Raw genomic sequence first — 26369 nt, 5'->3', positions numbered from 1 at the left:
TTACTTCTGCAAAACATGTTATATGCATTGATGTTTTCAGGTGTAAAACATCGACATTTAACATAAATATTATTGAGCCATCGATATATGTGGTCAATATTACCACCAATGTTAACAGGATGTTTTTCAATCGATGTCAACTCCTATTGAGTTCTGAAAGTCTGGTTTTGTTTCAGAATGCCAAGAACGTACAAAAGAAAACAAGGATCGAGGCGATATTGTGATTACAGTTTAGATAAGCTAAACCATTGCCTAGAAGCACTAAAACAAAGAAATTACTCAACGAGAAGCGGAGGCAATCTATAAAATACCCCGTCGAACTCTAATTAACAAGCTCAAAACAGGTACTACAGGTGTTCAACATGTGAAAAAACCAGGATATCAACAAATATTCTCACAAGAAGAAGAAGATGCTTTTGAAAAGTGTATTGTTGGATTTTGTGAATTCGGCTTTCCTTTAACAAGTTTTGATTTACGGATGATAGTACATTCATATTTAAATAAAATGGGTAGAGTAATTAAGAGATTTAAGAACAATGTTCCAGGCAATGAATGGGTGCAGTCCTTTCTCAAACGGCATCCAAAACTGAATGGCTCCAGGTTGGCTTCTAACATAAAAAGAAGTCGGGCTCAGATTGATGCTGATGTTCTCTATGAAAACATTGACAATTTAACTCCTATTGCAGCTGGTGTACCTCCATCGAACATTTTTAATTACGATGAATCAAACCTTACAGACGACCCTGGGAAGAAAAGAGTAATCGAAAAAGGAGGATGTAAATATCCAGAATTGATTTGTAATAGCAGCAAAACCAGTATATCAATAATGATGTGTAGAAGTGCCGCAGGAGATCTACTTCCTCCTTACGTTGTTTACCGTTCAGATAAACTATGGGATTTGTGGACTGAATGGACCAGCTGGAGCCCGTTACAATAATAGCACTTCTGGATGGTTTGATTCCAATATATTCACAGATTGGTTCCAAAGTTTACTTTTACCAAAATTGAAGAAATTAGATGGAAAGAAAATTGTTATTGGTGATAACTTGCCTCCACACATTACTCCTGAAGTATTACAGCTATGTGAACAAAATGAAATATCGTTTGTGTGCTTACCCTGTACTAATAGTACACATCTAACACGGCCACTTGATGGGGCATTTTTTGCCCCGATGAAGAAAGCTTGGCGAAAGATTTTAACAGAATGGAAGGAAAATGCTGGTATTAAAAGTGGAAATCTTGAGAAGTCACAGTTTCCCAGGGAAAATAACTGGTTATAATGACAAGGAAGTGAACATAAGTTCAATGCAACGCTCACTGAAGTCCTGGTAATGGCCTACCCCAGAAGACAACCATAATTACTTATAGGAGGACATACTTGGGGGAAAAATGCACCAAAGAAACCTTCCAAGCGTGGTTCCTATGAAGTACCAGAGCTAAATCATAGTCTTTAGAACTAATTGATGTTGTTTTCAAACTATTTTTAAGTTTTCAACTAATTACTTTGTGAAAGTTACTATTTTATTCATCATCAATACAAAAATACATTCAGTATTACAATTACATCTGGAGCATTCTATACTCTATTATCACCCTACAATGCACTTAATATAAGTTTTTGGTTGGTTTTACTGATACTTTTTATGTTGGAGCAAAGTACAACCCCTTCCATTGGTAGAGTTTGCTCCAATTTTCAACAATTAATAAATCAGCCTTTTTAAAAATATAATACAAAGAAATTATCATAAATTAATTGACTCATATATAATTTTTTTTAAATTGTAAAACATTTTATACAATTAAAAAATTAACAGAAATTAACATTTTCCATTTTGAGTGTCAAGAAATGGAGCAAAGTAACTCCGATTGACGGTATCATGTTTTGCCTAAATTATACTACAATATTTTATATATGTTTAGCGATAGTTTTCATGTGTATCTTTGTAATATTTACTGTCAGTATATTGGGGCAGACTAATGTGAATAAAGCATAGTCTGCTTTATTCGCATGTGGCGTGGGTAAAGTCAAAAGTGGCTGAAGAGTGAAAGGCCTACTAGCCCATCCCTAGAGTCGGACGTCGCGCACCTGGCTCGGGTCCCCCGCTCGGCAAATGTCGGAGGCGCTCGGTAAGTTCCGATCCCTTCCACAGCAACTACTCATTGCCCTCCCTACAACCGATTTTTCCAGCGCTCCAAGCGGATTTTTGAAACATCGTACTGCGATTTCTGGCCTGTGGTAGAGCGCACCCATAATACGTAGCAAGAATGCTCCAAGTCTGAGATGATAGAATGCGGACTTACATGAGGAGTAGTGTGTCATGTCGCTCAGTGTCAATGCACCGACTGAATGCGAACTGCGATTTTTGGGGCGGTAAAAAACGGGGTGGGTCTGAAAAAAGACTTCCTGCAGAGCCGCCTAATGAGATAGGTTGAGATTCAAGGGTTGCAATATAGTGAGATCTACCTGCACCCCTGTCCGCCCAGCTAGAGTCCCGCTATTCGCGAATATCTGGTTCAAGTCCAACAACAGGTCTCTCCCCACTCTGTGCACGCGGAACCCAATACTGCCAGGAGATGTGAATAGTTTCTTACTGTATCAGGTTGTAACCCAGGAAATGGGAGATAGGGCTTTGTTAGAACTAGAGAATAGAGCATTGTATTATATCTGCAATACACTCATTTAATGCCTACATAAAAAGATTGTGCTGACTTTTTAGTACGTATGTGCTGTAACGACTCCTGGAAGAGTCCAGACCAAACGATATTCAATCAAACAATCGGTTCTCTGAGCGTATAAAAAAATTGAACAATACAACTGAACTATTATATTACCAATACGGGGTGGTGTGAAAAAACCTATTAAAAAAGTATAACGTATTTGAAAATGTAAGTAAAAAATCGGAGCGATCGAAGGAAAGTTAGCTTAAATAACAATTGCAGTGAACTAATATAAATATTCTCGAATTGAGATTTGTCCCACAAGTTACTTGTGACCAAGATATAACTCATGTTTTGCCTTTACAATAAGACGCGAAAGGAATTGGAAAGTTATCTCGGAGATCCTAAATAAAGCACCTTGGCGAAGACATGACGCGCTGCCCGTGGCGGTGACTCGGGGTTGTGCTACTTACGTTGCCCAATCATCCCCAACACCGCTACATACCCAGAAGTTAGTTAATAACTTTAATTGAGATTTGGTAATTTATTAATATTTAATTGGAACTGTTTTATAGTGAACTGTTAATTGGTACTTAATATTGAACTTGAATAATTGTTAGAGAGAGTTGTAATCTGAATTGCAGAGACTTGAAAGTGAAGGTTCTACTAGTGTAAAAAGAAGTTTAAATTTATATTTTTTGAATTGTGAGTGTACTTAAAAGTGTACATTTTTATTTTAGTTATTTCCAAGTGGTATTTGATTTTTATTTTAAAACTTTATTATTTTATTTTAGAAGATAGCTCTGATTTTTAGTTTGATATATTTGATTAATATTTTGATTTCTTGCCAAAGGAATTTTTAAATTTACTAAAAGGTTTGTCAATTCTTTATGGAAAATAGAGTGATAAAAATTCTGAAACGTTGAACTTATTAATTTGCCAGTTTAAAATAAATCCATTATTTTTATTTAGAACTGTGATTTTTATTTTAGACAAACCAGATAATATTTGATAGTTAACAAATTTAGTAATAAATTGTACTGAATATTCACTAGGAGCTTACTAATCAAAAAAATATTTTATATCGTCTTGGATGTCTCATTGATAATTTAAATATTAATACTCTGGTATATTAATATCAACAATCCAAGTCGTTATAATAGGATATCCATAACTGGAGTTGTTACCCTTGTGTCCGACTATGATGATCATTTTGTTGGAGTCGATTTGTCCATGTCAGTTACCTAAGAGCAGTAATTTTATTATTCGAGAGAGTCATGATTTTTCAATTGAAAATTTTGTACTTTTTCAAAGCTGATTGAACAAGGATCTTGTGTAGATGTGTATTTTGCTGAAGTTCAGGAAAAATATGATGAATTTTACTTTGATTAGTGTTGCCAAAAAACTTAACATGGTTGGATCACAAAAAGGAAAAAGCAATTTGACAGAATTTAAAAAATGTATGAAACATTCTACATCTGCTAAAAGATTAATGATGTAAGGAAAAGTTATGCTCAAATAATAACAGTTTAAAAACCTCTAAAAAGATTCTTTGACCACAAAAGAACTCCTCAAAAAACTATATGGAATTTGAATGCTAAAGATAGAAAAACAAGTATGTGAAATTAGAAAATGTCTCTGTACAAAAAGAAGGCAGACCTACTGTGGTACAAGAGTTGTGGGAAATATATTTAATGAATATTTCTGAATAATGTAAAAAATACATATGCTACTAGCATGACAACACAAAATGATTATCTCTGTTGTTTCAAAAACAAGTGACAAAACCTCTTTTATAGAGCCACATATTCACTTAAGACCAATTAATAAATTTTAAGTTGAGAAATTAATAGCTAATCTTACAAATATATCTTCAAGTGGGTTTTATGAAATCCCAATTTCTGTATTGAAACAGAAAATTGTTAATAGAACAGGTAAGTTCTATACTAGCACATCTTATAAACTCTTCATTTGTTTCCAGTATTTTTTTCTAACAAGCTGAAAATAGCACAAGTAATACCAATTTACATTTAAAAGATGACAAGAAAAATGTTACTAATTATCAACTTAAGTTACAGTTTCATTGTATTATCAAAAATATATGAAAAAATTGTTTACAATCAATTAATAGAATTTTTGAAAAATAATAGCCTTATAGATAATATTTAACATGATTTCCGTTGTTACAGGTCAGTAACCACAGCATTAGTATAATTTCTTGAATCAATTATAGACTCAAAATAAAAAGGACAACAAACTATACGAATCTTTATGGACTTGTCCAACTTACAAGAGTGTTATACATTTAATTTAATTAGGAAATTAAACTACTTGGGAGTTTTAAAAAATCATTGAGTTGGTTCAAATCATATTTAACTAAAAGATCCCAGAATGTAGAAATTTCATTTCCAAAAAATAGTTTCAAGGGTAGTATCTGACCTAGAAACCATTCAACTTTGAGTTTCTCAGGAATAGATTTTGAGCCCTTTGCTGTTCTTGTGCTACTTAAAAAATATTGGTTCATCATTCTCAAGGATACCCCAGGGTAATATCTGCCTTTATACAGATGATTCTATATTGAAAATACCTGGGATGTCTACAAATCAAGTTGATGAACTTTCTAACACAGATCTAATGAATATTAAAGGTACGTAACTGACCATAACCTCATCTTAAACATTAAAAAAACTGTTTAAAATATTTCAAAACGCATAAAAATCAATGCCAAGCAGAACCAACTTTATAATTTGACAATCAATTCATTTAAAGGCAAATAATGAACTTTCTAGGTATAATGATTGATGAAAATTTAAGCTGGGATCAACGTGTAAGTAAAATATTATTGAAAATTCACTCTGGAATATATCCCCTGTCAAAAATGTTCAACTATTTGCGATATTTCAACATTAAGAATGATTTATTTTGCATATGTGCATTCTCACATAGCATATGGCATAAGTATTTATAGATTAGCTAAAAGATTTACCATGAATCTAATTTTAAAAACCCCAAAAATATCAATTAGAGTTATATTGAGACTGGGCACACAAGATTTAGTTAAGGAGCAATTTATAAATCTTAAAATATTTAGTTATTTATTAAAAAAGTTATTTACTCTTTGAGTGAGTTATTTTGCAATACACTGTAAAAAACAAGTTAGACTTAGTGACCTAAAATAGGAAATCTTACAAGGTATTTAGTATATACCTTGTAAATACCAAACAAATTAAATTAATATACATATTTTAATGTATTACTTATACATATGACACTATTCAATTGTGTTACAGGCACAGATTATGAATAAATATTGAATTGATTATATTAAATTGAACAAAAGTAAATATGTGCTAGAGATTTTGTAGGATCATGAGTAAACTGTTAAAAGGAGTTATGGTTAAATGTATTTATTCAGTATAAAGAAATTATGTTAAAATTACAATCTTAAACATATAACATCACTATAACATCACAATAGTTATCATTAATTACATAAAAAATATATGTATCTCATATATCACACTTTACAAAACAAGAATTGATAAAAAAAGATGTTATTCTTCATCGGAACTGGATGACGAGAGAATGTAGTCAGGTTGAGCAGAGATGGGCCTCTCCTCTTCGTTAAACCTGTCAGGCCAACAATTCCTGTCTTTGAAGAACCGTATGTGCTGTTTTGACAGTACTGTAATTATTTCAGCTTTGACCTAAAACAGTACAAATCAAGAAATTGTTAATATTAGTAAATAAGGTGTTTTAAAACTCTATAATTTATAGTACATCATTATTTTTATGTAGTGAAGAAACAACAGCCAAATATAAAACAATCAGCAATGGCTATTCTTTGGTTTATATGGAGATAAAATCCCAGAATGTACAACTCAACCCTCTTCTTATCCTTCTCAACTAGTCAATAGTATTCAGCCAGACTGTCAACCTATTCTACACATTATCGGCATCACTTAAGTGGTAGTCATCACCATCTTATAATCTTTAACCCTTTGACTATTACTACTGTAGTGCCACCTACGGTAATCTGGATAGCCATGTGGGAAGTGCAATGGTGCTAAAGAGTTTTCAGAATAACATCTATTGAAAAAAAATCTCTCTCGCCTTAATTACGTATTCAATCTAACAGAAAGAAGAAGAAACACTTTCAAGTAGTTTCCATCCTTAGATCACAGTTACTCCTCTGTTTATTTCTTTTCGGTTCTAATTTACTGCCATGTGACCTTGTTCAATCACTTGTCCTAAATGATAAGCTGATTCTATTTGTATTTGTGTACAATTCTGTTTCAAAATCTGATACAATTGTGTTGTAACCTAATTTTTACATTGCGGGTGACCTGATAGTTGGAAAACGTTTTTTGTGTTTAGCATGAGTAAATAAACATAGGTGTCTGTGTAATTACTAACACATGCATGGAGTGTAGTTACTGTAAGTGTTTGTGAACAAGGAAAATTTGTTGTGCACTTTTATAGAGAAAAAACCACCAGTCACAGGGTTAATCAGAAGAGAATGTAATTGATATTCTCCAGCACTGCTTTGACAATGGTCATGCTGAGAATGCCTCAGTTCTAAGTTCCATCTTGTCAGAGTTAGAGTGTAAAATGTACGTTGAATAAATACAAATAGAGCTAATATTAAAACAAAATGTCAGTATATTGCTTATTTTAATTGATTAGTGGTTTTAAATGAAATAATGAGCAACATACACACTTCAGGTCAGCATATTTGTCCTAATTTACTCCTTTAAAGTTTTGTGTAGAAAGGAGAGCAAAAGGAAAGAAGAGGAAAGAAACAATACACCAATAGACAAGAAAATGATAGTAACCTGAAATCATCAACAACAGCACGCACCACTTACCCAAGATCCCATAATCTCAATTTATTATCTGGCAGGCTAGAAGTTGAAACGACCCGACATAGATAAATATTGTCAATTTGCCAAGCCATGTCAGTAATGGTAATCAGGATAAGTTATTTCTCATTGTACGATTAACCAATACATTCAGTCATATTTCACTATTTTCTGATATAGCTGGATTACTTCTTCAGTGTATGTAATATATTTAAAACACTTAAAGTATTTTTCTGTATACTATTCTATGTGAGCAATTTTTGATGTAACTTACCTTATCTCCTTCCGGTATCCTCTCCACCAGAACGAAGTCTCCTCGTTTGACCCATACGCTTTTGCGGAACTTACTGGGCATAGAAACAAGGAAGACATCACCAGTGGCACTCTCTACATCATGAAGATTATTGCCCCGACCTGCTTTAACACGCACAATCTCTTGTCCTTCACTCGGCACCCGGAGCACAGATTGCTGCAGCTCAGCATACACATGTTTTCTCTTGGTGGATGAAGACATTTTCATCTACACAGATAAAAAATAAATTAATTGCATTATCTTTTTCACTATTCAATATATAATCTTCAATCAATAGTCTTAATTGTAATGCATTACACAGTTAAGAGAATAAATTTAATAATCAGCTACAACTTGTGTCATAAAATCCTGTTAAAAAAATCCTCAGATATAAATTGAGGAACAAAAAATTAGTTAAAGGTTAAAAGAATACATTCTAGAATTAATGTAAATTGTACAAGTGCTTAATACAGAATTGCTTATTTTAAATATGAGTACAGTGAGTATGTAGTGTGTAAAAATGACATGACAACATTCCTAACAAAAAGAAATTCAAACAAGAATTCCAGAAGATGGAAGAGATGTTCCATCACACGACTTCAAGGGTTGAACATCCTTAAATCAAGCAGGACAACTTTTAAATGTTTTAAAATTAAAGGCAATAAAATTATGCCTACCTTCATAGTTTCTTATATTATGGAATTAATGTATAGGACAATGGTAACACAAAAAATATTAATTTAAAAAAATCGTGCAATCAAGATTATAGCTAATGTAAACACAATGATTCACTGTAAACCTTTATTTAAAAAGTATGGTATTCTTACAGTACCTGCACTGTATATTTTAGATATGTATACAAAAATAAATTTACAATGCCATACTTACGATTAGATCAGTTCATAACCATATGACTATAAACTCAAATTGTCTTAGAATATCTCAATGTAGTCTTAAAATTGTTTTGCAGAAACAGGCATTAAACTCTACAACTCTCTTCCTTCATATCTTAAATCTCTTAAATGATACTGCTATACACTGTGAAGATGTTCTGGCAATAAAGAATTTGAATTTCACACAACTTAATTAAGAAATTTAATATTATTTCTCTTTTAGTGTTGAAGCAAGTTAATATGTTGAAGGAAAATTTACATTTTTAATTTCAGACAACCCGTAATAATAATAACTGTGCAACAATCAATTTTTACTGTCTAGTTTTTTTCCTGAGAGGAAGGGAGAAAAGGATTGAATTTCGGATCTATTACTTTACAAAAATAAATCTATGTATTAATAGCCCATACAAAGAGTACACATCATTACAAACATTGCTTGGCCTTTGGGAATTGAAGTAGTTCCTGTAACTCTACGTCAAGAATTTAAAATTTTTCACTGCTTAATCAAAATACAAATGCCGATTTTTTTTTTATTTCACATCATGATAGTTTTTTGACATACATAGTGATAGTGCCAGACAAGAGACGACAGGTCAGTAGTGTGCACAGTAGTCGATCGCACTTTTCCCCCACTACAAAATTTGTCTCTGCCAAGTTCCGGTAGTCATTTTGTACTGAACTACCAGTACAATAAACATGGCCACTCCTATTGATTCTCCTGCCAAATGCAAATTGAGGAGTGATATTCTTATTATATTATTCCCGCAAGTAGAAGAGAGTAGTTCAGCAAAAATCCATCGGAGAACGTGTGGTGTTTACGGAGAAAACATTGAGTGATGGTGTTGTTCATGAATGGTGTTCAAAGTTTAAAAATGGCCAACATGACGTCCATGTTGAAGGAGGTTAAAGACGCATACATACCACGATGAAGAAGATTTTTAAAATCAATTGTAACAGAAGATAAAACATGGATTCTTTATGACACACTTGAAACAAAACAACAATCTCAACAGTCAGTGGCGTAGCGAAGGGGGGGTCCTGGGGGTCCAGACCCCCCCGAAATTTTAAGACGTATTAAAAAATAAAGCATGGAGCAGGAGAAAAAAGGAGAGTTATCATTTACTCTTGTCTACAAACATTAAATTGATTGATTTAATTGATTAAAGTGACCGTTGTTAAAAATATAATTGTCCTTTCGTTTAAATCATAAAGTATCAAACGATACTTTTGGGCTCGGCCTTTCGGATAGTGTAGTGTAATCACGGTATTGCTATAGAGCGCGGTCACGTGACGTGGCAAAGCAACCTAAATTGTAACACGGCGAACATTCGACCTCCAGCGCTCGTTGTGTAAACAACTACTGGAACAACATGAGTGACATCTTCAAGAAGATGGCACAGCGTGCCTTTGGAAGCGCCGGGAAGCCAGCTAAGAGGCCTAGCTCTACACCTGCCAGCTCGGCGCCTAAGAAGGTCGCTGCTCCAACAAAGGGCCTTTTTAAAGGCCACAACGTCACCACTGCTACTGTGACATCTGACCAACCTACGGCTTCGGTTTCTACGCCCAGGATACCCTTGCTGTTCCTGGACAGTGTTCCGGACTGGCCTACCCACGCCAAGAAGTTGGAGGAGTTGGCGCGGGACGGCCTGACGACAACATTCCACGGTGCTCACTATCGCTTGAAAGTGACCACCGTGGAGGACTTCAGGGCAGTTCAGCGGTACCTATGTTCCAAGAAGCTGCCCTTCTACACTCACAACCTTGGGCGTGAAAGATCGCTTAAGGTTGTGACCAGCGGACTGCCCGACACCGATGATGTGGAGCTCTTCGATGTCTTAACTGACGAGGGCTTCGCCGTCGACGAGGTTGCACGACTTCGGACAGCCAGGGGACCTACCAGGAGCTGGCTGATCACGCTGACCAGGGACAGTGAGCGAGAGAATCCTGACACCAGGCGGGCTTGCCAAATCTACAACGTGACAAGCCTGCTCCATGTCAGGGTCTCAGTCACTGTCTACAAGAAGCCGGTCGGTCCGCCGCAGTGCTATCGGTGCTAAGGTTTTGGCCACGGCTCCGGCAACTGCGGGAGGCCGAGAAAATGTGTCCGCTGGGGGGAAATCATCTGAAGATGAACTGCCCCAAAGTCTCGACGGAGAAGGGTCACTGCTGCAATTGTGGCGGCGATCACAACGCCAACTATCGTGGGTGTCCAGCCTACAAGGAGGCCAGAGCGGCAGCTGTCCAATTAGGCCGCAAGTTCCCGGCCTACCAAACCAGCGGCGAGGCTATCAACGGCCCAGCCGCCCAAGCGACCAGCGCGAGATGAGTCACCAGCGGACTCCGTATCGGAGAGTGAAGCTGAGGACGACATGCCGCAGAAGAAGAAGCGCCGGAGGAAACCAGAGAACCCAGCCAACCGACTTCCTCGCCCACCGGCATCTGTGGCTGACCTTCCGGTCACACAGAGGCCAGGGCGACTCCCAGGCAGAAACTAGAGTGGCCACATGCACCAGCCACTCTGCCGCAACAAACGGAGGCGCCAGCAGCTGCTGCAGCAGCAGAACCAGCCGCCCCCGCCTAGCGCAGCCTACAAGCCGTCTTGAAATAGCTGCGCAGCTGACCGCCCTCACCCGGCTCTTCAATGAAGCTGTGGCCCTCAGTGGCACACCGACCAACTGCTAGACTGCTGCAGGAGCAAATTGTACAGTTGACAGGCAAGTCATTGAGCTCAACTGCTCAGATACTGCCCACAGACCAGGAGGAGCGCCCAGAGGCCATCCTAGCGACCCGACTTGGACTTGGACAGTTTAAATTAGCGACCACTTCGTTCAAATTCGTCTTGGGGACGTAAAATGGCTGCTTAGAATTAAGTCACGACGTTTATTTTAGTGTCATTAAACTGTAGACGTGTATATAATTATCGAAAAAAAATATATAAAAGATCACTTTCGGTCGGAAAATAAACTTTAAAAGCTCTACTGATAAGAAGTTCCGACTACTTTGGATTTCACTGACTGAGGTTATTTGTCTTTGCCTACATTTTCCTTAGTATATTCCGATCGGAAGTGATTATGTTTGTTTTATTTTTCTCGATAATTATATCTTTATTCGTCGGCGTTGAATTAATACCTAAAATCAATGTCCTAACAAAATTATAAATACCACTTTTACCTCAACCACTCAACCAGTGAAATCCAAAATCGTCAAAACTTGAATCTTTAGAGAGCTTTTCTTCGGTATTTACCGACCGGAAGTGATTTTTTGTCGATAATTATATAGGTAGTCGAGTACAGTTTAATGATAACAATAAATCGTCGTCCTAACTCAATCAAAAAACCACGTTTACCTCTATAACCGAAGTCCGAAGTAGTTGAAGTTATAATCATTAGAGTTTTTCAGGTGTAATTTATTTCCGACCGAAAGTGATTTTTTGGATTTTTTCCGATAATTATATACTCGTCTACAGTGTAATGATACAAAAAATCGTCATTATAACTCATTCATAAATACCTCAATCAGTGAAATCCAAAGTAGCCGAACTTCTAATCAGTAGAGTTTTTCCGGTACATTTTCCGACCGTTAGTTTGATCTGTACCCGAGCAACGCTCGAAAATTGCCCTCCTTTTCTAAAGGGTTTCGGCCGTCAGTGGCCGAATGTCCCCGAAGAGGTATTTCATTTTATCCACAGAATATAGTTGTGTCAAATATATGCTTAAGTGAAGCTCTGTTTTGTTCTTTTTCTTTCTTATCCAGTGAATCCAACGTCACTTTGGAGCCTTATACTCGGCCAGAATCGAACTCCGTAAAGTTTCTGTAGCTATACAAGAAAATTTGTGGTACTAGAGTTGCTATGAGAGTTGAATTTGCCTATTACATCTTTCCACTTTCTATAAGGCGTAGTTACTAAAGCTCCATATTTTTGGTATTTACCTTTTACCAGTGAACTCATTGGCAAATAACACACAAAACGTCCCCCGGATCTTCCAGTTCCCCCCCCCCCCCCGAACGAAATTTCTGGCTACGCTACTGTCAACAGTGGATGCAAAACATTCACAGAACAAATCCAAAATTTTAAGCAAACTTTCTACAACCGAAAAGTTATGGCTACAGTCTTTTGGAACCAAAAAGGTATGTTGTTTGTTGAGTTCGTGTAGCCAAAGGACCATGATTAATGCACTTGTTTATTGCCAAACCTTACAACGTTTGTAACCATCCATCCAGAACAAGAAAAAAGGCATGCTGACGTCTGGAATTGTTCTGCTGCATGACAACGTCCACCCTCACAGTGCTGGTGTAACCCAACAGTTTTTTCAACAATTTCAGTTGAACATTTTTTGACCAATCACAATACGGTCCTGACATAGCACAGAGCGACTTCAATCTTTTTTTCTGAACTGAAGAAACAGCTTGGCACATTCCAACTACTCAGAAACTATATGACAAGGTCACAACAACTTCATTTTGTCACTGGCTGCACATTTTATGAAGAGGGTATTTGGGAAGCTTATCCACAGTTATGTCAAATGTCTTAAATTTTAAGTTGATTATGTTGAGATGTACACATAATAGTGAAAACATTTTGGTAGTAAAATAATTTTTTCTATTCACTTTTCTTTTATTTATAGTCCATAGGAGGTTGAAAAATAACCACCCTCATATTTTGAATCTCAACCTTACCAACTACAACCAGTGGGTGTTCTGCCCCAGTGGTGTTATCAAAGGTACATATAGAAAGGTTTCTTTGTTTGTTATTAATGTGAGAGATCCCTTCCATCTGAACAGCAGTGTGAATAAGTTACACACATTTTATAAGTCTTAAAACTCCATATATTTTTTTTTTTATTCCTTCCTTACTTACAGGAATGGAAGCATAGAAGTGGAGAAGGTAGACACGCACTTATAAGGAAAAATTATTTCTAGTTCATTTTCGCAAATCAGCAGTGTTACAATAAAACCTTTTTCTTCAAAATAAATTAATTAACTGTAGGTAATTATTAAGTCTTATATGTAGATTTCATAATTCTCAGTAAAAAATACTGTTTAAATCTTTTAGACTACTAGTTATTTTTTATTTACCAATTTTTTCATTAATCACTTGTCAGTTACCATTTTAAGCCTCTTTTGTATGTAATGAATTCTACCTATATTATCCAAATGATCTTAAAATTTTACATTAGTTATTAAATATTGTTTTACAGTATAATAAATACAAAAGCTCAATTCATTCATTCAAAATTTCATTGTATAGACATGAGTATGAACTGTCATAAGATATATATAAATATATGCAATGTTATAATGTTGTAAATGCTTTTTTCTGGGAAATGTGTTTTACTGAACAAATGTTACACCTTGTTTCACATTGAACAATAATAGTAACAACAGTAGTTCTTTTGCAACTATAAATGTGTACAAATCGTAATGTTTGAAGCACCAGGGTGCAACTTATGTTGCTTTTCTTAACATTATCGTTAAGATTTTGTTACGTGCTGTATTGTGTGAGATCCACCTAGCTTCTACAAATGTTCTACTTATGACGCTAAATCTGAAAAAACCTCTGATGCACACATCTTTTGATTTGCAACGCCTGTCTCAATTGATTTGTGAAATGCACTATGCTCAGCAGTTAGCATGCTCTAACCTCAAAGGATCTATGATTCCAACAAAGATAAAGGATTTATGTGTTTGTGAACTCAGAACAGGAAGAAAAGGATGTCTAGATATCTTCCTGTAAATATGACTAACTCACCGCTGAAGCCGATGTTGGTAAATAAAGAAATTAATACTATGATCAGATAACTGCAGTGACCAGAACAAGAACCAGTGTATGATAGCAATGTATCTTGTGTTTTTGGCCATTGGTATATGTACAGAAATTGTTCACAAATATCCAGTAAAGAGACACACATTTTTAAGTTGTGACAGAGACTTAGCTATAATAGAAAAACGTAATATTAAATGTAATCCTATACTATTGTGATATTTGTAACTGAAACATAACCGTAACGACTACTCTAATGACGACTTTTGGGAATTTACCTGAGATCTGTCTCTATAACTGTACATCCCATACAAATTGGACATATTTATGGGTTTTACCCATAATGCCTTGAGAGCTCTATTCATTCGTCGTTCACGCTGAACCGCACGTATGGTCGAGGGGATGTCATATTCAACCCTATGGAAGCAATGTTACCCGCCGCCTTTGTGGTCATGACACCTCCAAGAGTAGAGATGTGGACACAATACCGTTACCGGGAACAGGACGGTCTCTCGTGCGGTAACCTCCTTCCTTCACATATGCTATTTTTGAGGGATTTACGCAGAGCCGAGTTTCAAGAAGAAACACCGCAGTGTCCCACGCCACTTATTTGCAATATTCTTTTATATATAAACATATATACAATAAACTTCGATCATGGAATATAACTTCAAAAAAATTATTTATTTCTTCAACTAAACTTAAAGGGCTTTATAAATGTGATTATTTTGAAAATTTTCAAACAATTACCATGAAGTGAATTTAATATTGTTTATAAACATATAAAATTGCTTTCTGCTAAGGTAGAAACTATGAACTCTGATCATTTAAATATTTGCCAAAGAAATTTTACAGTTTTGGCGTTTTAGAGTCGCTAGTGCTCACGACTTAAAATTTATAACCGCCGTTTTTAAGTCCAGTTACAAATACAGTTCAAATACTCGGTCTGGGTAGTCAACGTACAGATATATACTCGTAATACAAATACTCGGTCTGGGTAGTCAACGTACAGAGGTATAATACAAATACTCGGTCTGGGTAGTCAACGTACAGAGATATAATACAAATACTCGGTTTGGGTACTCAACGTACAGAGCATAATACAAATACATGTAGTGCATTGTCATGAACGCAGGTGCTTGATCATTTCAGTACACGTTTAGAGAATTAAGTTTCAAAAGAACAATACATATTACAAGGCGTATGGTATAAAATATATTAATGTGTTTCAGAACAATGTTGTGACATCAAATTAATATGAGTAGTTTCGCATAGTGATAAGTCTTTTAAACACAAGGCGTTTTAAAATTAATTCAAACTAAATGTTTGCCACCACATGAGTTGACAAATCCACCCGATATGAGTTATAAACTTCACTGTAACAGTTAAACTAAATGTCGAGTTAATCGTTTTATAAAACACACGGAAAACATATTACTTACAAATTACCTACGTCGGTTGATGATATTTATATAATTAGAGTGCAATACAATTTGAATATCTGTTAATGTTGAAGTTTAATAGTATAATCTAATATACAAGTAGGTACCCTGATAGGTACTGATTGCATTGACATAACATTAGTTTTAAAAGAATTGTAACAGACCAACGAAGAAGTCTACCGCCAACAGTCTAAAGTAAGAACACGCATACTCTATTTAGTCATCGCGATAGAAACGGAAACACATTCTGTTTCATAATTACAACGAAACTTTTGGAAATGGGGGAGCTATATTATTTTTTAAATATGCATAATATTTCAGTTTGCACTCCTTGTTATATAAAACAATGTAAAGTTTTTTTCAGATCTAGTCCTGCTTTTAGGCTATAAACGCATTGTAAATATACATCTCTTTCTACTTGACTATTATTGTGAATAGTTTTATTCATTGTCAACTGTTTTTGTTTTTATATTTAAAAGCTTAGTTTAAAACTTTTTGAAGCTCCAAGAATTCAAGAATTCCAAAAATAAAATTTGAATAGTGAAATATTTTGCGTGAATACTTTCATAAATTTTTATTACAACTAACAAATATGGGGAAACATTACTGTAAAATAATTTTAACCCAACACATTTAATAATTCAATTTCATAAAAATAAGTTAGGACTTGAATAAAAGTACGTTATATTTTCCTGAATATTTCTGTATAGTGGTTATAAGAATTTGTATATTTTGTTTAAAGTAACAATTAAAAAATCGTTTTCTGTATAAGTTAACAATATTCATAAATAATTTCAGTATACAATTAACAAAATCGTTCATGAAAAGCATAACTACTAACCTTACTCAAGGACGAGAGTACTCCAACTGGTGGTAGTGAACTGTTGTATAATCAGCTGATCAGTTGTCGCGAGCACTACAAGTAGTCGACTGACCTAACCTCACAACTAACCCTTGCCTCACTACCGCAACAATCTGCACAACTACCCCTTCCCTCCCCTCCTATGCTCGCTATCTCTAGAGATAGCTGTGGTGGGGGCACCAAAGGGTTGCGATTTTCACTTTCCACAATGTCTGTCGATTTCACGTAAACTGGTGTCCTCCAAATTACGCACTCCCGTCCTTGTAGACGACACTGATGTTACTTTCACCCTTTCCTTCATAGACTTAGCGCAGAGGGTGGTCGGTATTGTGTCTTGACTTTCGTATTGATCTTAACTTTCATTCATACAGTGTTGGAGGAATGTGTATAAAAAATATCGATGTTTGAATAATCCAACGATTGAGAAATTTAAAACAGACCCACTGTCTGTCTTACTTACAAACTGGGTGTTTTACTTACAAACTCACTAACGCATATGATCTAATCGTTACAACTGTTTGCGGTCACTTCTATTATTAAGATTATAAATAATGTTTACTTTTAATCATATATCTTATAGGTAACCATTAAAATATATATATACACCAGTTTCAAGTGTATGTTTCACAATTTACAAACCAAAGGTCATTTCAACCAGCAAAATATTATTGTCAAATAAAATAATTTTTATTCGTTAAATATAAATACATTGTACATAAACACATCATGCAATATAGCACAGATTATAATACACCTAAATATAAATTACAGTGACAGTGCATAGTTTAAAGATATACATGTGGTGTCTAACTTGTGACTCTTGGTTGAAAGGTAATTGAGTAATTAATACAATTTCCCTATTTAATACAGTAAATTCACAACAATTACGGAAAATAGCATTTTCTTACTTTATTTTTGGGGTTTCTATATTGACGGATTCTTTAATGATTGTCAACACAAGCATCTTAAAACATTTTCATGAAACTAACCGTATATTTTCAATCAACCGATGGAGAGTAATGGAGCGTATAGATAAAGAAACTTAAAGTTGTAAATCAATATAAAGGACAAGAAATCTCTTATATCTTTTACTACCCGTAATATAAATGACGAATTATTTAATAGATTAGTTTATCAAACTATTAATAAGGGACGAGATTTTAAACTGATTTTGAAACAATTATTCGTGTTTTAAACTTTGTTCAGGAATGGTTTCACTTCTTTTGAAGAGTATAGAAAAAAAGTTTCCGCAATAGAGCTGGTTCTTGCACCTTTAAAAATATTATTTTCTTGTATTCTAGAACCAGAGTAAATACAAATTAAGTTATTAGTTTGTTCTTAATAACTAAATACTATTTTAACGTTATAGTCATCCCTTCTAATTATTTATTCTAGATTTCAACTACTGAAAGTACTTAACACAGTCATGCATTGATATTTCAGTGTTTTGACAGACAAATAACGAAAGAACAATAGTTCAAGTGCTCTTCTCCGAGCATAATAATTTGTTCACTAAATCAAATAAATTAGGCAACTAATTACGTGCTAAGGATCCAGGGAGGGGGGTGACAAACAATAGGTAACGGTGCCCGGCAAGGGTCGAGTCTAGCTCTTCTATCGGGTTGTTTATTGCTCACCCTCTTGGACAGAATTTCGCCAACTTTATTGCGCGCCGACTCTACTACACTTTCTAACGGTGCCAGGGCGTGACTACCTACACTCGGACAAGTGACAATATTACGGTACATGTAGACAAAGCGTTTTGGCCCATTTTTTCACCAGGAAACGTCATTGGGGTCGTTGCGCACGCTACAGAGGAATATGCCGAATTTTACTATGTGCGAAAACGTGTGCTTTTTATACGTACGATATGTGCAAGCATTTAAACATTCCGCACAGTTTTATGCTTAGTTGTGCAGAATTAATATATTTTCAATAAAGTGTAATTAATTGTGTATACTAAATTGATTTGGAATACAGCTTAAGATTGATTAATTGACTATCATTTCGGAAATTGTGTATTTTATAAAATATTCACCAGTGTATTTATGGAGTTGAACCAATCGGCTTTCTACAACAAAGTTGAAGACAACGTTCAACTCTACCCTTTACATAGCATGTATCCATTTAGATATATCTGACTGTGGTTACGCTCAGCACTACATGCTGCCCATAAAATAGTTGTACTCTTGAGGAAAGCTATCATTTTTAACTGAAACATAAACGTAACGACTACTCTAATGACGACTTTTGGAAATTTACCTGAGATCTGTCTCTATAACTGTACATCTCACACAAATTGGACATATTTATGTGTTTTAACCCATAATGCCTTGAGAGCTCTATTCATTCGTAGTTCACGCTGAACCGCACGTATGGTCGAGGGGATGTCGTATTCAAACCTATGGATTCAACGTTACCTGCCGCCTTTGTGGTCATGACACCTCCTAGCGTAGTGATGTGGACACAATACCGTTACCGGGAACAGGATGGTCTATCGTGCGGTAACCTCCTTCCTTCCCATATGCTATTTTTGAGGGTTTTACGCAGAACCGAGTTTCAAGAAGAAAAACCGCAGTGTCCCACGCCATTTTTGCAATTTTCTTTTTATATATAAACATTCGTTTATATATAATAGAATAAACTTCGATCATTGAATATAACTTCAAATAAAAAAATTATTTGTTTCTTCAACTAAACTTAAAGGGCTTTATAAATGTGATTATTTTGAAAATTTTCAAACAATTACCATGAAGTGAATTTAATATATTTATAAACATATAAAATTGCTTTCTGCTAAGGTAGAAACTATGAACTCTGATCATTTAAATATTTGCCAAAGAATTCTACAGTTTTGGCGTTTTAGAGTCGCTAGTGCTCACGACTTAAAATTTATAACCACCGTTTTTAAGTCTAGTTACAAATACAGTTCAAATACTCGATCTGGGTAGTCAACGTACAGAGATATTATACAAATACAGTTCAAATACTCGGTCTGGGTAGTCAACGTACAGAGATATAATACAAATACATGTAGTGCATTGTCATGAACGCAGGTGGTTGATCATTTCAGTACACGTTTAGAGAATTAAGTTTCAAAAGAACAATACATATTACAAGGCGTATAGTATAAAATATATTAATGTGTTTCAGAACAATGTTGTGACATCAAATTAATACGAGTAGTTTCGCATAGTGATAAGTCTTTTAAACACACTTGCGTTTTAAAATTAATTCAAACTAAATGTTTGCCACCACATGAGTTGACGAATCCATCCGATATGAGTTATAAATTTCACTGTAACAGTTAAACTAAATGTCGAGTTAATCGTTTTATAAAACACACGGAAAACATATTACTTACAAATTACCATAGGCGTAATTTGGGGGTGGCAAGGGGTGGCAGTTGCCACCCCAGAATTGTGGAGCCCGGTATTTTGCCACCCCAGAATTTTGAAGTAAATGTCTAAATAATTTACATATAACTTACTTAAAACTGGAAAATACAAGTCTACCAATAGGGAACCTTTTAACTTTATCAATTCTCCATTAATTTTGCTTAGTTTAGCACAGAAAGATAGCACGTCTTTTAAAAACTTGTAAATCATAAACTTAAAATGAAATATTGGTGTAGTAGAATTTACGAAATGAAATAAGGAACATTAAATGCGTGAAGAGCGAGAATGAGCAATGTAGGCTGCTTCTCGTCTGCCGTCTGGAAACGGCAACTCTGTAATACACAGTTGGCGAGGGAGATTTGGCAACAGGGCACCTGTTGTAGTATATTGTCTTTACAGCTAGAAGCAGACAACGTCTGTCGTGTCGCCTGCCTACTTTAACCTTACTCCTCAGTAGATGTATTCGATTAGTGCAGTTGCAGTACGATGTGAATTACAGGGTACGGTCCAATAAGCGGACCCGGTTTTTTATATCGAAGAATATAATCATCGATACCTAATATTCGCATATCGAATCATAGACTATCAATCGATATAAAAGTAATAACAATCATATGTTTAAATTAAAATGTGAATTTAATGATAACAAATAATAAATGAACATAACCAAAATCAGGGAAACTCATAACTTTAACTAAATGAAACAGAACGAAAACGTTTTTACTAAAGTTGTGTCCACCATTACCTTCTTTTTTTGCATCTGAAGACGACCATGTTAGCTCCTCTGACAGTTACATTTGTTACCTTTCCACAAATATCACATAATGGATTCTTAGGTACTAACTCAACATCCTGAAGCCATAAAAAACATATTTTATCGTCTTTTAAAGCAATTTCGTGAAGCTTCCTAAGATTGACGGCCATTTTAATACACAATGTTACGTGAAATTTAAAATATTACCTTAATTGTATTATTTGAAAGTGTTTACAGCTGTTCATATAGATTATTTAAGTTGTTAAAAATAATTAATCAGTATCGATTGATTATATCGATGGTTATGATTAAGTTATATCGTTTGCCAATTTCGATATAAAAAACCGGGTCCGCTTATTGGACCGTACCCGAATTACATTTCAAGTGAACCGTCGTATGATTGCATGGACTAAGAGATGGTAAGTTTAGTTCAGTTATTTCTTATTTCGTAGGTTAAACTTAGGTGTTGGTCAGTTTCTGGAGTTTCCCCATCTTTGTTTACATCCAACTAGGCCTAATGCTGAAAAATAGAAAATCTTTTTACTGACTAGATTTCAATAAATGGCCCCCAAAAAACATAACCTCAACTTCTAACTTTATTAGTTCTGCCAGTTAGTTCTGCATTGTTACGGTTATGGTTTTAGTTGTTTAAACATTTTATAGGTGTAATTGGTTGGTATAGGAGAAGTTTTTGCATATATAAGGGAAGTAGCTTGTTTTATAGTACGGTATGGAATACTAGGTTTATTTTTGTTTGTTTGGCCACCTAAATGCTTTTACCGATGTCATATAACCTCACATTTAACGCAACACTACTTTAACCTATATATGTAAAAATAACAACGATACCATCCAATCACCTGAAATTAAGTAATTTCAGCTTATACCTCTAATTAGGTTATGTTACTGTCATTTTAATAACTCCCGCCTTCCTGTGTTTGACAGCTGTTTTTTGCAATGCCGTGGCTGTCAGGCTGCAGACGTTTGTGTCGAAGAGCCAATGACTAAAAAGGTCATACAAAATAATTAGTAAACATCCAGATCTTTTATGGTCTTGCAATTATTTAAAATACATGTTTTACAATCAACTCGTAGAGTAAGGCACTAAATGAACTTTATCTTTAGGCAAAAAAAGATTATGTGTAATAAAAATACCAGATTAATAGCAAATTTTAAACTATTTCGAAACCTGGTAATGTAGGCAGACTTGGGTTTTCGTGTACGCCTACAGCTTCTTAAGTACAGTTTACAGTATGCAAATAAAAAGTATGACTGTTTTACTCATTGGCTGTTAGGCTGTGTTTATTCCGATACAAATTTTACACAAAATTTCCCAAAATTACAAAACAAAACTTTGGTAGATAAATCAAAATAAAGTAAAAATGAAGAATAATGGTTTTCTTAAAAACACCGTTTTTGAGATATCTACCATTTTGTTTTATTAAATTTTTATTTATATCTCGAGAATGTTTTGACCGATTTAACTCAAACTTGGCATGGTTTTTATCTAATACAATATCCATATTCAGAAGAATTACCAATTTAATTCAATCATTAGTTTCAAAATGATTGCCATTTAAAATTTCTTAACCTAAATTGTATGAAAACCATAAACTTGAAGTCAAATGTCAGGGCATCTTTTTTGTTGCCCTTTCAATCCCCTATCAAATGGTACGATGTCAAAACAAAGAGATGAGAAATAGTGTCACACACAATAGCGCCCAAAATCAAAAAAATTGTGCAAAGCCTATGCATGTTATATTAGACTTGTATTAATTTTAGGTTTAGGACTCTGTGTTCTAGTAGCATTTTGCCATTATTTAAATGTTCTTTTGCTATTCTTAATGGGGTTTTTTCAGGCTCAGAAGAACAAAAAAGGGCAGAGTTCGTTGCTGTCCTACTTTAGCTCAGGCCCAGCAAACAAAAAGAAACGGTTAGAAGATGAACTACCAGAAGGAGTTGTTTTGGAACATGAACCAGAACCGGCTGTAGTAGACGTTTTAGATTCGTCATCGGCTCAGTTAACAACCACAACTACAAATGAAGATACCACAACTACTCCTACAGATGAAGTGCAGAGTCCTAGCTGTTCCTCTAGTTCATCTGACCAATTGACAATCACTGTAATTAATAAACGTGATCCTGCTCATGGCCCAGGTTTGGCTAAGGCGTTTTTTAGGGAAGGCTCATTCCAACCACGAGAATTAAATTTCCCTAAAACGGATGGTAGGAAATTTAGGCCAGAGTGGTATAAACTGTATCCTTGGCTGGAATACAGTCCTCTAACTGACAAAGCGTTCTGTTTTGCCTGCCGTTCGTTTTACAGCCCAGAAGAAAAAAATGCAGAAAATGTATTTACACTCAGTGGGTTTTCCAAATGGAAGAAAGCTGTAAAAGTATTTGAGAATCATGAAAAGAGTAACTCGCATCGAAGTAGTAACACTAAACTCAGTTCTTTAAGAGAAGCCGACAAAAGTGGCACTGTTATTGAAAAAGTAAATCAAAAGTATTCAGAAGAAGTACAAGAAAACAGATTGTACTTAGAGGCTTTGTGTGAATCCCTGATATTTTGTGGGAGACAATCTATTGCTCTAAGAGGTCATGACGAATCTACAGATTCAAAAAACAGAGGAAACTTTTTGGAGCTGATGAGGCTTCGTTCCAAAGATAATAGTTTAGTAAACAAATTCTTTGTAGAGCATCGCAAAAATTTTCAATATACTTCAGCGACTTTCCAGAATGAGCTTCTGTCCATAATTGGGGAACAAATTAAGTTGCACATTGCCAAAGAAGTTAAAGATGCAAATGTTTTTGCCATTATAGCTGATGAGACCCAAGACATAGCAAAGCACGAGCAAGTAGCTATTGTCTTGAGACATGTTAATGATAAACTAGAAGTTCATGAGTCGTTTGTGGGGTTTTACCGTGCTAGAAGAACTGATGGCGATACACTGGCAAATGTACTTAAGGACGTTTTGATTTCACTGGACTTGAATATTAAACATCTGCGTGCTCAGTGCTATGATGGGGCTTCGAACATGAGGGGTCCCTACAAAGGAGTGGCAGCTAGAATTATACAAGAAGCCCCCATGGCAATGTACATTCACTGCAATGCACATATATTGAACTTGTGCATTGTAAGCTGTTGCACAAGCGTGAATTCAATAAGAAACACCTTCTTTGTGCTTCAAAGTCTTTACAACTTCATTGAGAAATCAACTAAAAGACATGCTGTTTTTGAAAACATTCAAAAAAGTGCAAAAAGCTTTAGTGGTGGAACAGCAACATTGAAGTCTTTGAGTGATACCAGATGGGCTTGCCGTGTCGAAGCAGTGCGTTCTTTGTTAGATAATTTTGATGCCACTCTTACGACACTACGAGAGATTTCTGAAACAGACCCTGACAGTGGTGGACAAGCCAATGCTTTGTTGAAAAATATGGAGGACTTCAACTTTGTATTTGACCTTCTATTACTCAGGAGAGTTCTAACACAATGTGACATACTGTCAAAGACCCTTCAGTCAAGCAGTGTGACCTATGAAGTTGTGAAATCTGTAAAAAACAGCACACTTGAAGTTTTGCAATCCTTCAGAACAGATGAGTTTTTTCACCAAGTTGTTCAATCACTGCACAGAAATTGCTGACACGTGCGGGTTTAGAGCTGCCGAGTTGCCAAGAAAGGGCAAAATTCCCTCAAAAATCGGGGGTGGGAGTAAAGCTCCATTTGAATCTGTACAACAGTACTACAAAGTTTCAATCCTCTGGCCAGTTATTGATATCCTAAGCGAGGAGATAGAGGCCAGGCTTCAAGAAAACAACCTAGATGTACTTAACCACTTAAGCAAAGTTCTAGGTGGAAGTGATATAGACACAGCCAGTGTACAGTATGTGTGTAAATACTATAGTTTAGACTATGACATTCTTCTGTCTGAACTAAACTGTTTTAACAGAACGGAGGAATCAAGAAGCAAAAGTATCCAAGAAAGAGCTGACGTTTTTGTACAAACATCTTTGAAAAGTGTGTTCCCTATGCTTTTTGAACTTTTTCGTTTGTACTATACAATTCCAATGAACTCGGCATCGTGTGAGAGATCCTTTTCATGCTTACGGCGGTTAAAGACATATACTAGAAACTCTATTGGCCAGGAGAGGTTGTCTTCGTTAGCCCTTTTGGCTATTGAAAGGAGTGTAGAAATAGACATTTCAAAAGTAATTGATGACTTCAATTCAAGCCAGAAGAGAAGGCTTCATTTTGTTTAAAACTAACTTGTGGATGCAGTCTGGTTACATAGAATAAAGTGAAATTTGTTTGATCATGTTTACTTGATTTTTCCTTTTATAAAAAACAAACGGGCTGGGCACACATAAATTAAAATTGGGCACACTTTTGAGTTGTGTGTGAACAATAATTACCTCACTTGTGGACCTTGTGGTTTAGTTAATAACTCAATTCATTAAAAATTATTGTTTTAGGCTAAGTTGTTAGCAGTAAAATTTTTGTAAAAATAGCTTGAAAAAGCTTAAAATACTAACAAATTTAAAGCCAGTTTCTTACAATTTTCCGGGGGAGGGCCCCGGACCCCCCCTCCACCTGGGGGGTATTCCATACCCCCCAGTAGATCTTGCCACCCCAGTTAAAAAGCTGAAATGACGCCCATGCAAATTACCTACGTCGGTTGATGATATTTATATAATTAGAGTGCGATACAATTTGAAATTCTTTTAAAGTTGAAGTTTAGTAGTATAATCTAATACCAAGTAGGTACCCTGATAGGTACTGATTGCATTGACATAACATTAATTTTAAAAGAATTGTAACAGACCAACGAAGAAGTCTACCGCCAACAGTCTAAAATAAGAACACGCATACGCTATGAAGTCATCGCGATAGAAACGGAAACACATTCTGTTTCATAATTACAGCGCAACTTTTGGAATGGGTGAGCTATACTATTTTTAAATATGCATAATATTTCAGTTTGCACTCCTTGTTATATAAAACAATGTAAAGTTTTTTTTTTTTTTATCTAGTCCTTCTTTTAGGCTATAACGCATTGTAAATATACATCTCTTTCCACTTGACTATAATTACGTGCTCAGGATCCAGTTCCAGCGGGACGCATCATGATGATGTCCGCACCCAGTCTGCACAAACACTTGATTCAGAGAATACAAACATATCAAAATGACGGTATATTCGCTAAGTGATAAGTGTATTGTTGGGAATATGAGTTCTGACAGCTGGAGAATTGCCCCGGCCAAAGGTCGAGTGAAACGTCATCGCCAGGGTTTCTGTAAACAGACCATGTGTACTCAGGCTTATGTGATCACATAAGTCTGGCTAACAAATATTGCTATTGTCTCTGTATTAGATAGCTTTCATAGCAATCTATTCATTCCCATCACCCTAATGGCAATATTTGCTAGTAGTGTCCCCATAACTTTGA

At 35.3% G+C, this 26369-nt stretch overlaps 1 protein-coding gene across 1 annotated transcript; it reads right to left on the bottom strand.

Annotated features, from left to right (window-relative positions):
• Positions 1-6049: 6049 nt before the first annotated feature.
• Positions 6050-16946, bottom strand: LOC124373132 (probable RNA-binding protein EIF1AD). Its single transcript, XM_046831527.1, has 3 exons — positions 16750-16946; positions 7795-8040; positions 6050-6365 (listed from the first exon to the last, which is right to left on the bottom strand). The coding sequence occupies exons 2-3, from the start codon at positions 8038-8040 to the stop codon at positions 6213-6215; spliced, it is 399 nt and encodes a 132-aa protein (XP_046687483.1). The 5' UTR covers positions 16750-16946; the 3' UTR covers positions 6050-6212.
• Between the last annotated feature and the right edge of the window lie 9423 nt (positions 16947-26369).

This window comes from Homalodisca vitripennis, unplaced genomic scaffold (genome assembly GCF_021130785.1).
Source record: "Homalodisca vitripennis isolate AUS2020 unplaced genomic scaffold, UT_GWSS_2.1 ScUCBcl_4868;HRSCAF=11293, whole genome shotgun sequence".
NCBI classification, from domain to species: Eukaryota; Metazoa; Arthropoda; class Insecta; order Hemiptera; family Cicadellidae; genus Homalodisca; species Homalodisca vitripennis.
Note: the sequence above shows the minus strand (reverse complement) of the source record. Positions and strands in the feature narration are given on the sequence as shown.

Excerpts from the sequence above, each read along its gene's own strand:
- LOC124373132 (XM_046831527.1), bottom strand. The coding sequence starts at position 8,040 with ATGAAAATGTCTTCATCCACCAAGAGAAAACATGTGTATGCTGAGCTG. Across the intron at positions 6,366-7,794 it reads GGATACCGGAAGGAGATAAG|GTCAAAGCTGAAATAATTAC; the intron begins GTAAGTTACATC and ends GTACTGTTTTAG.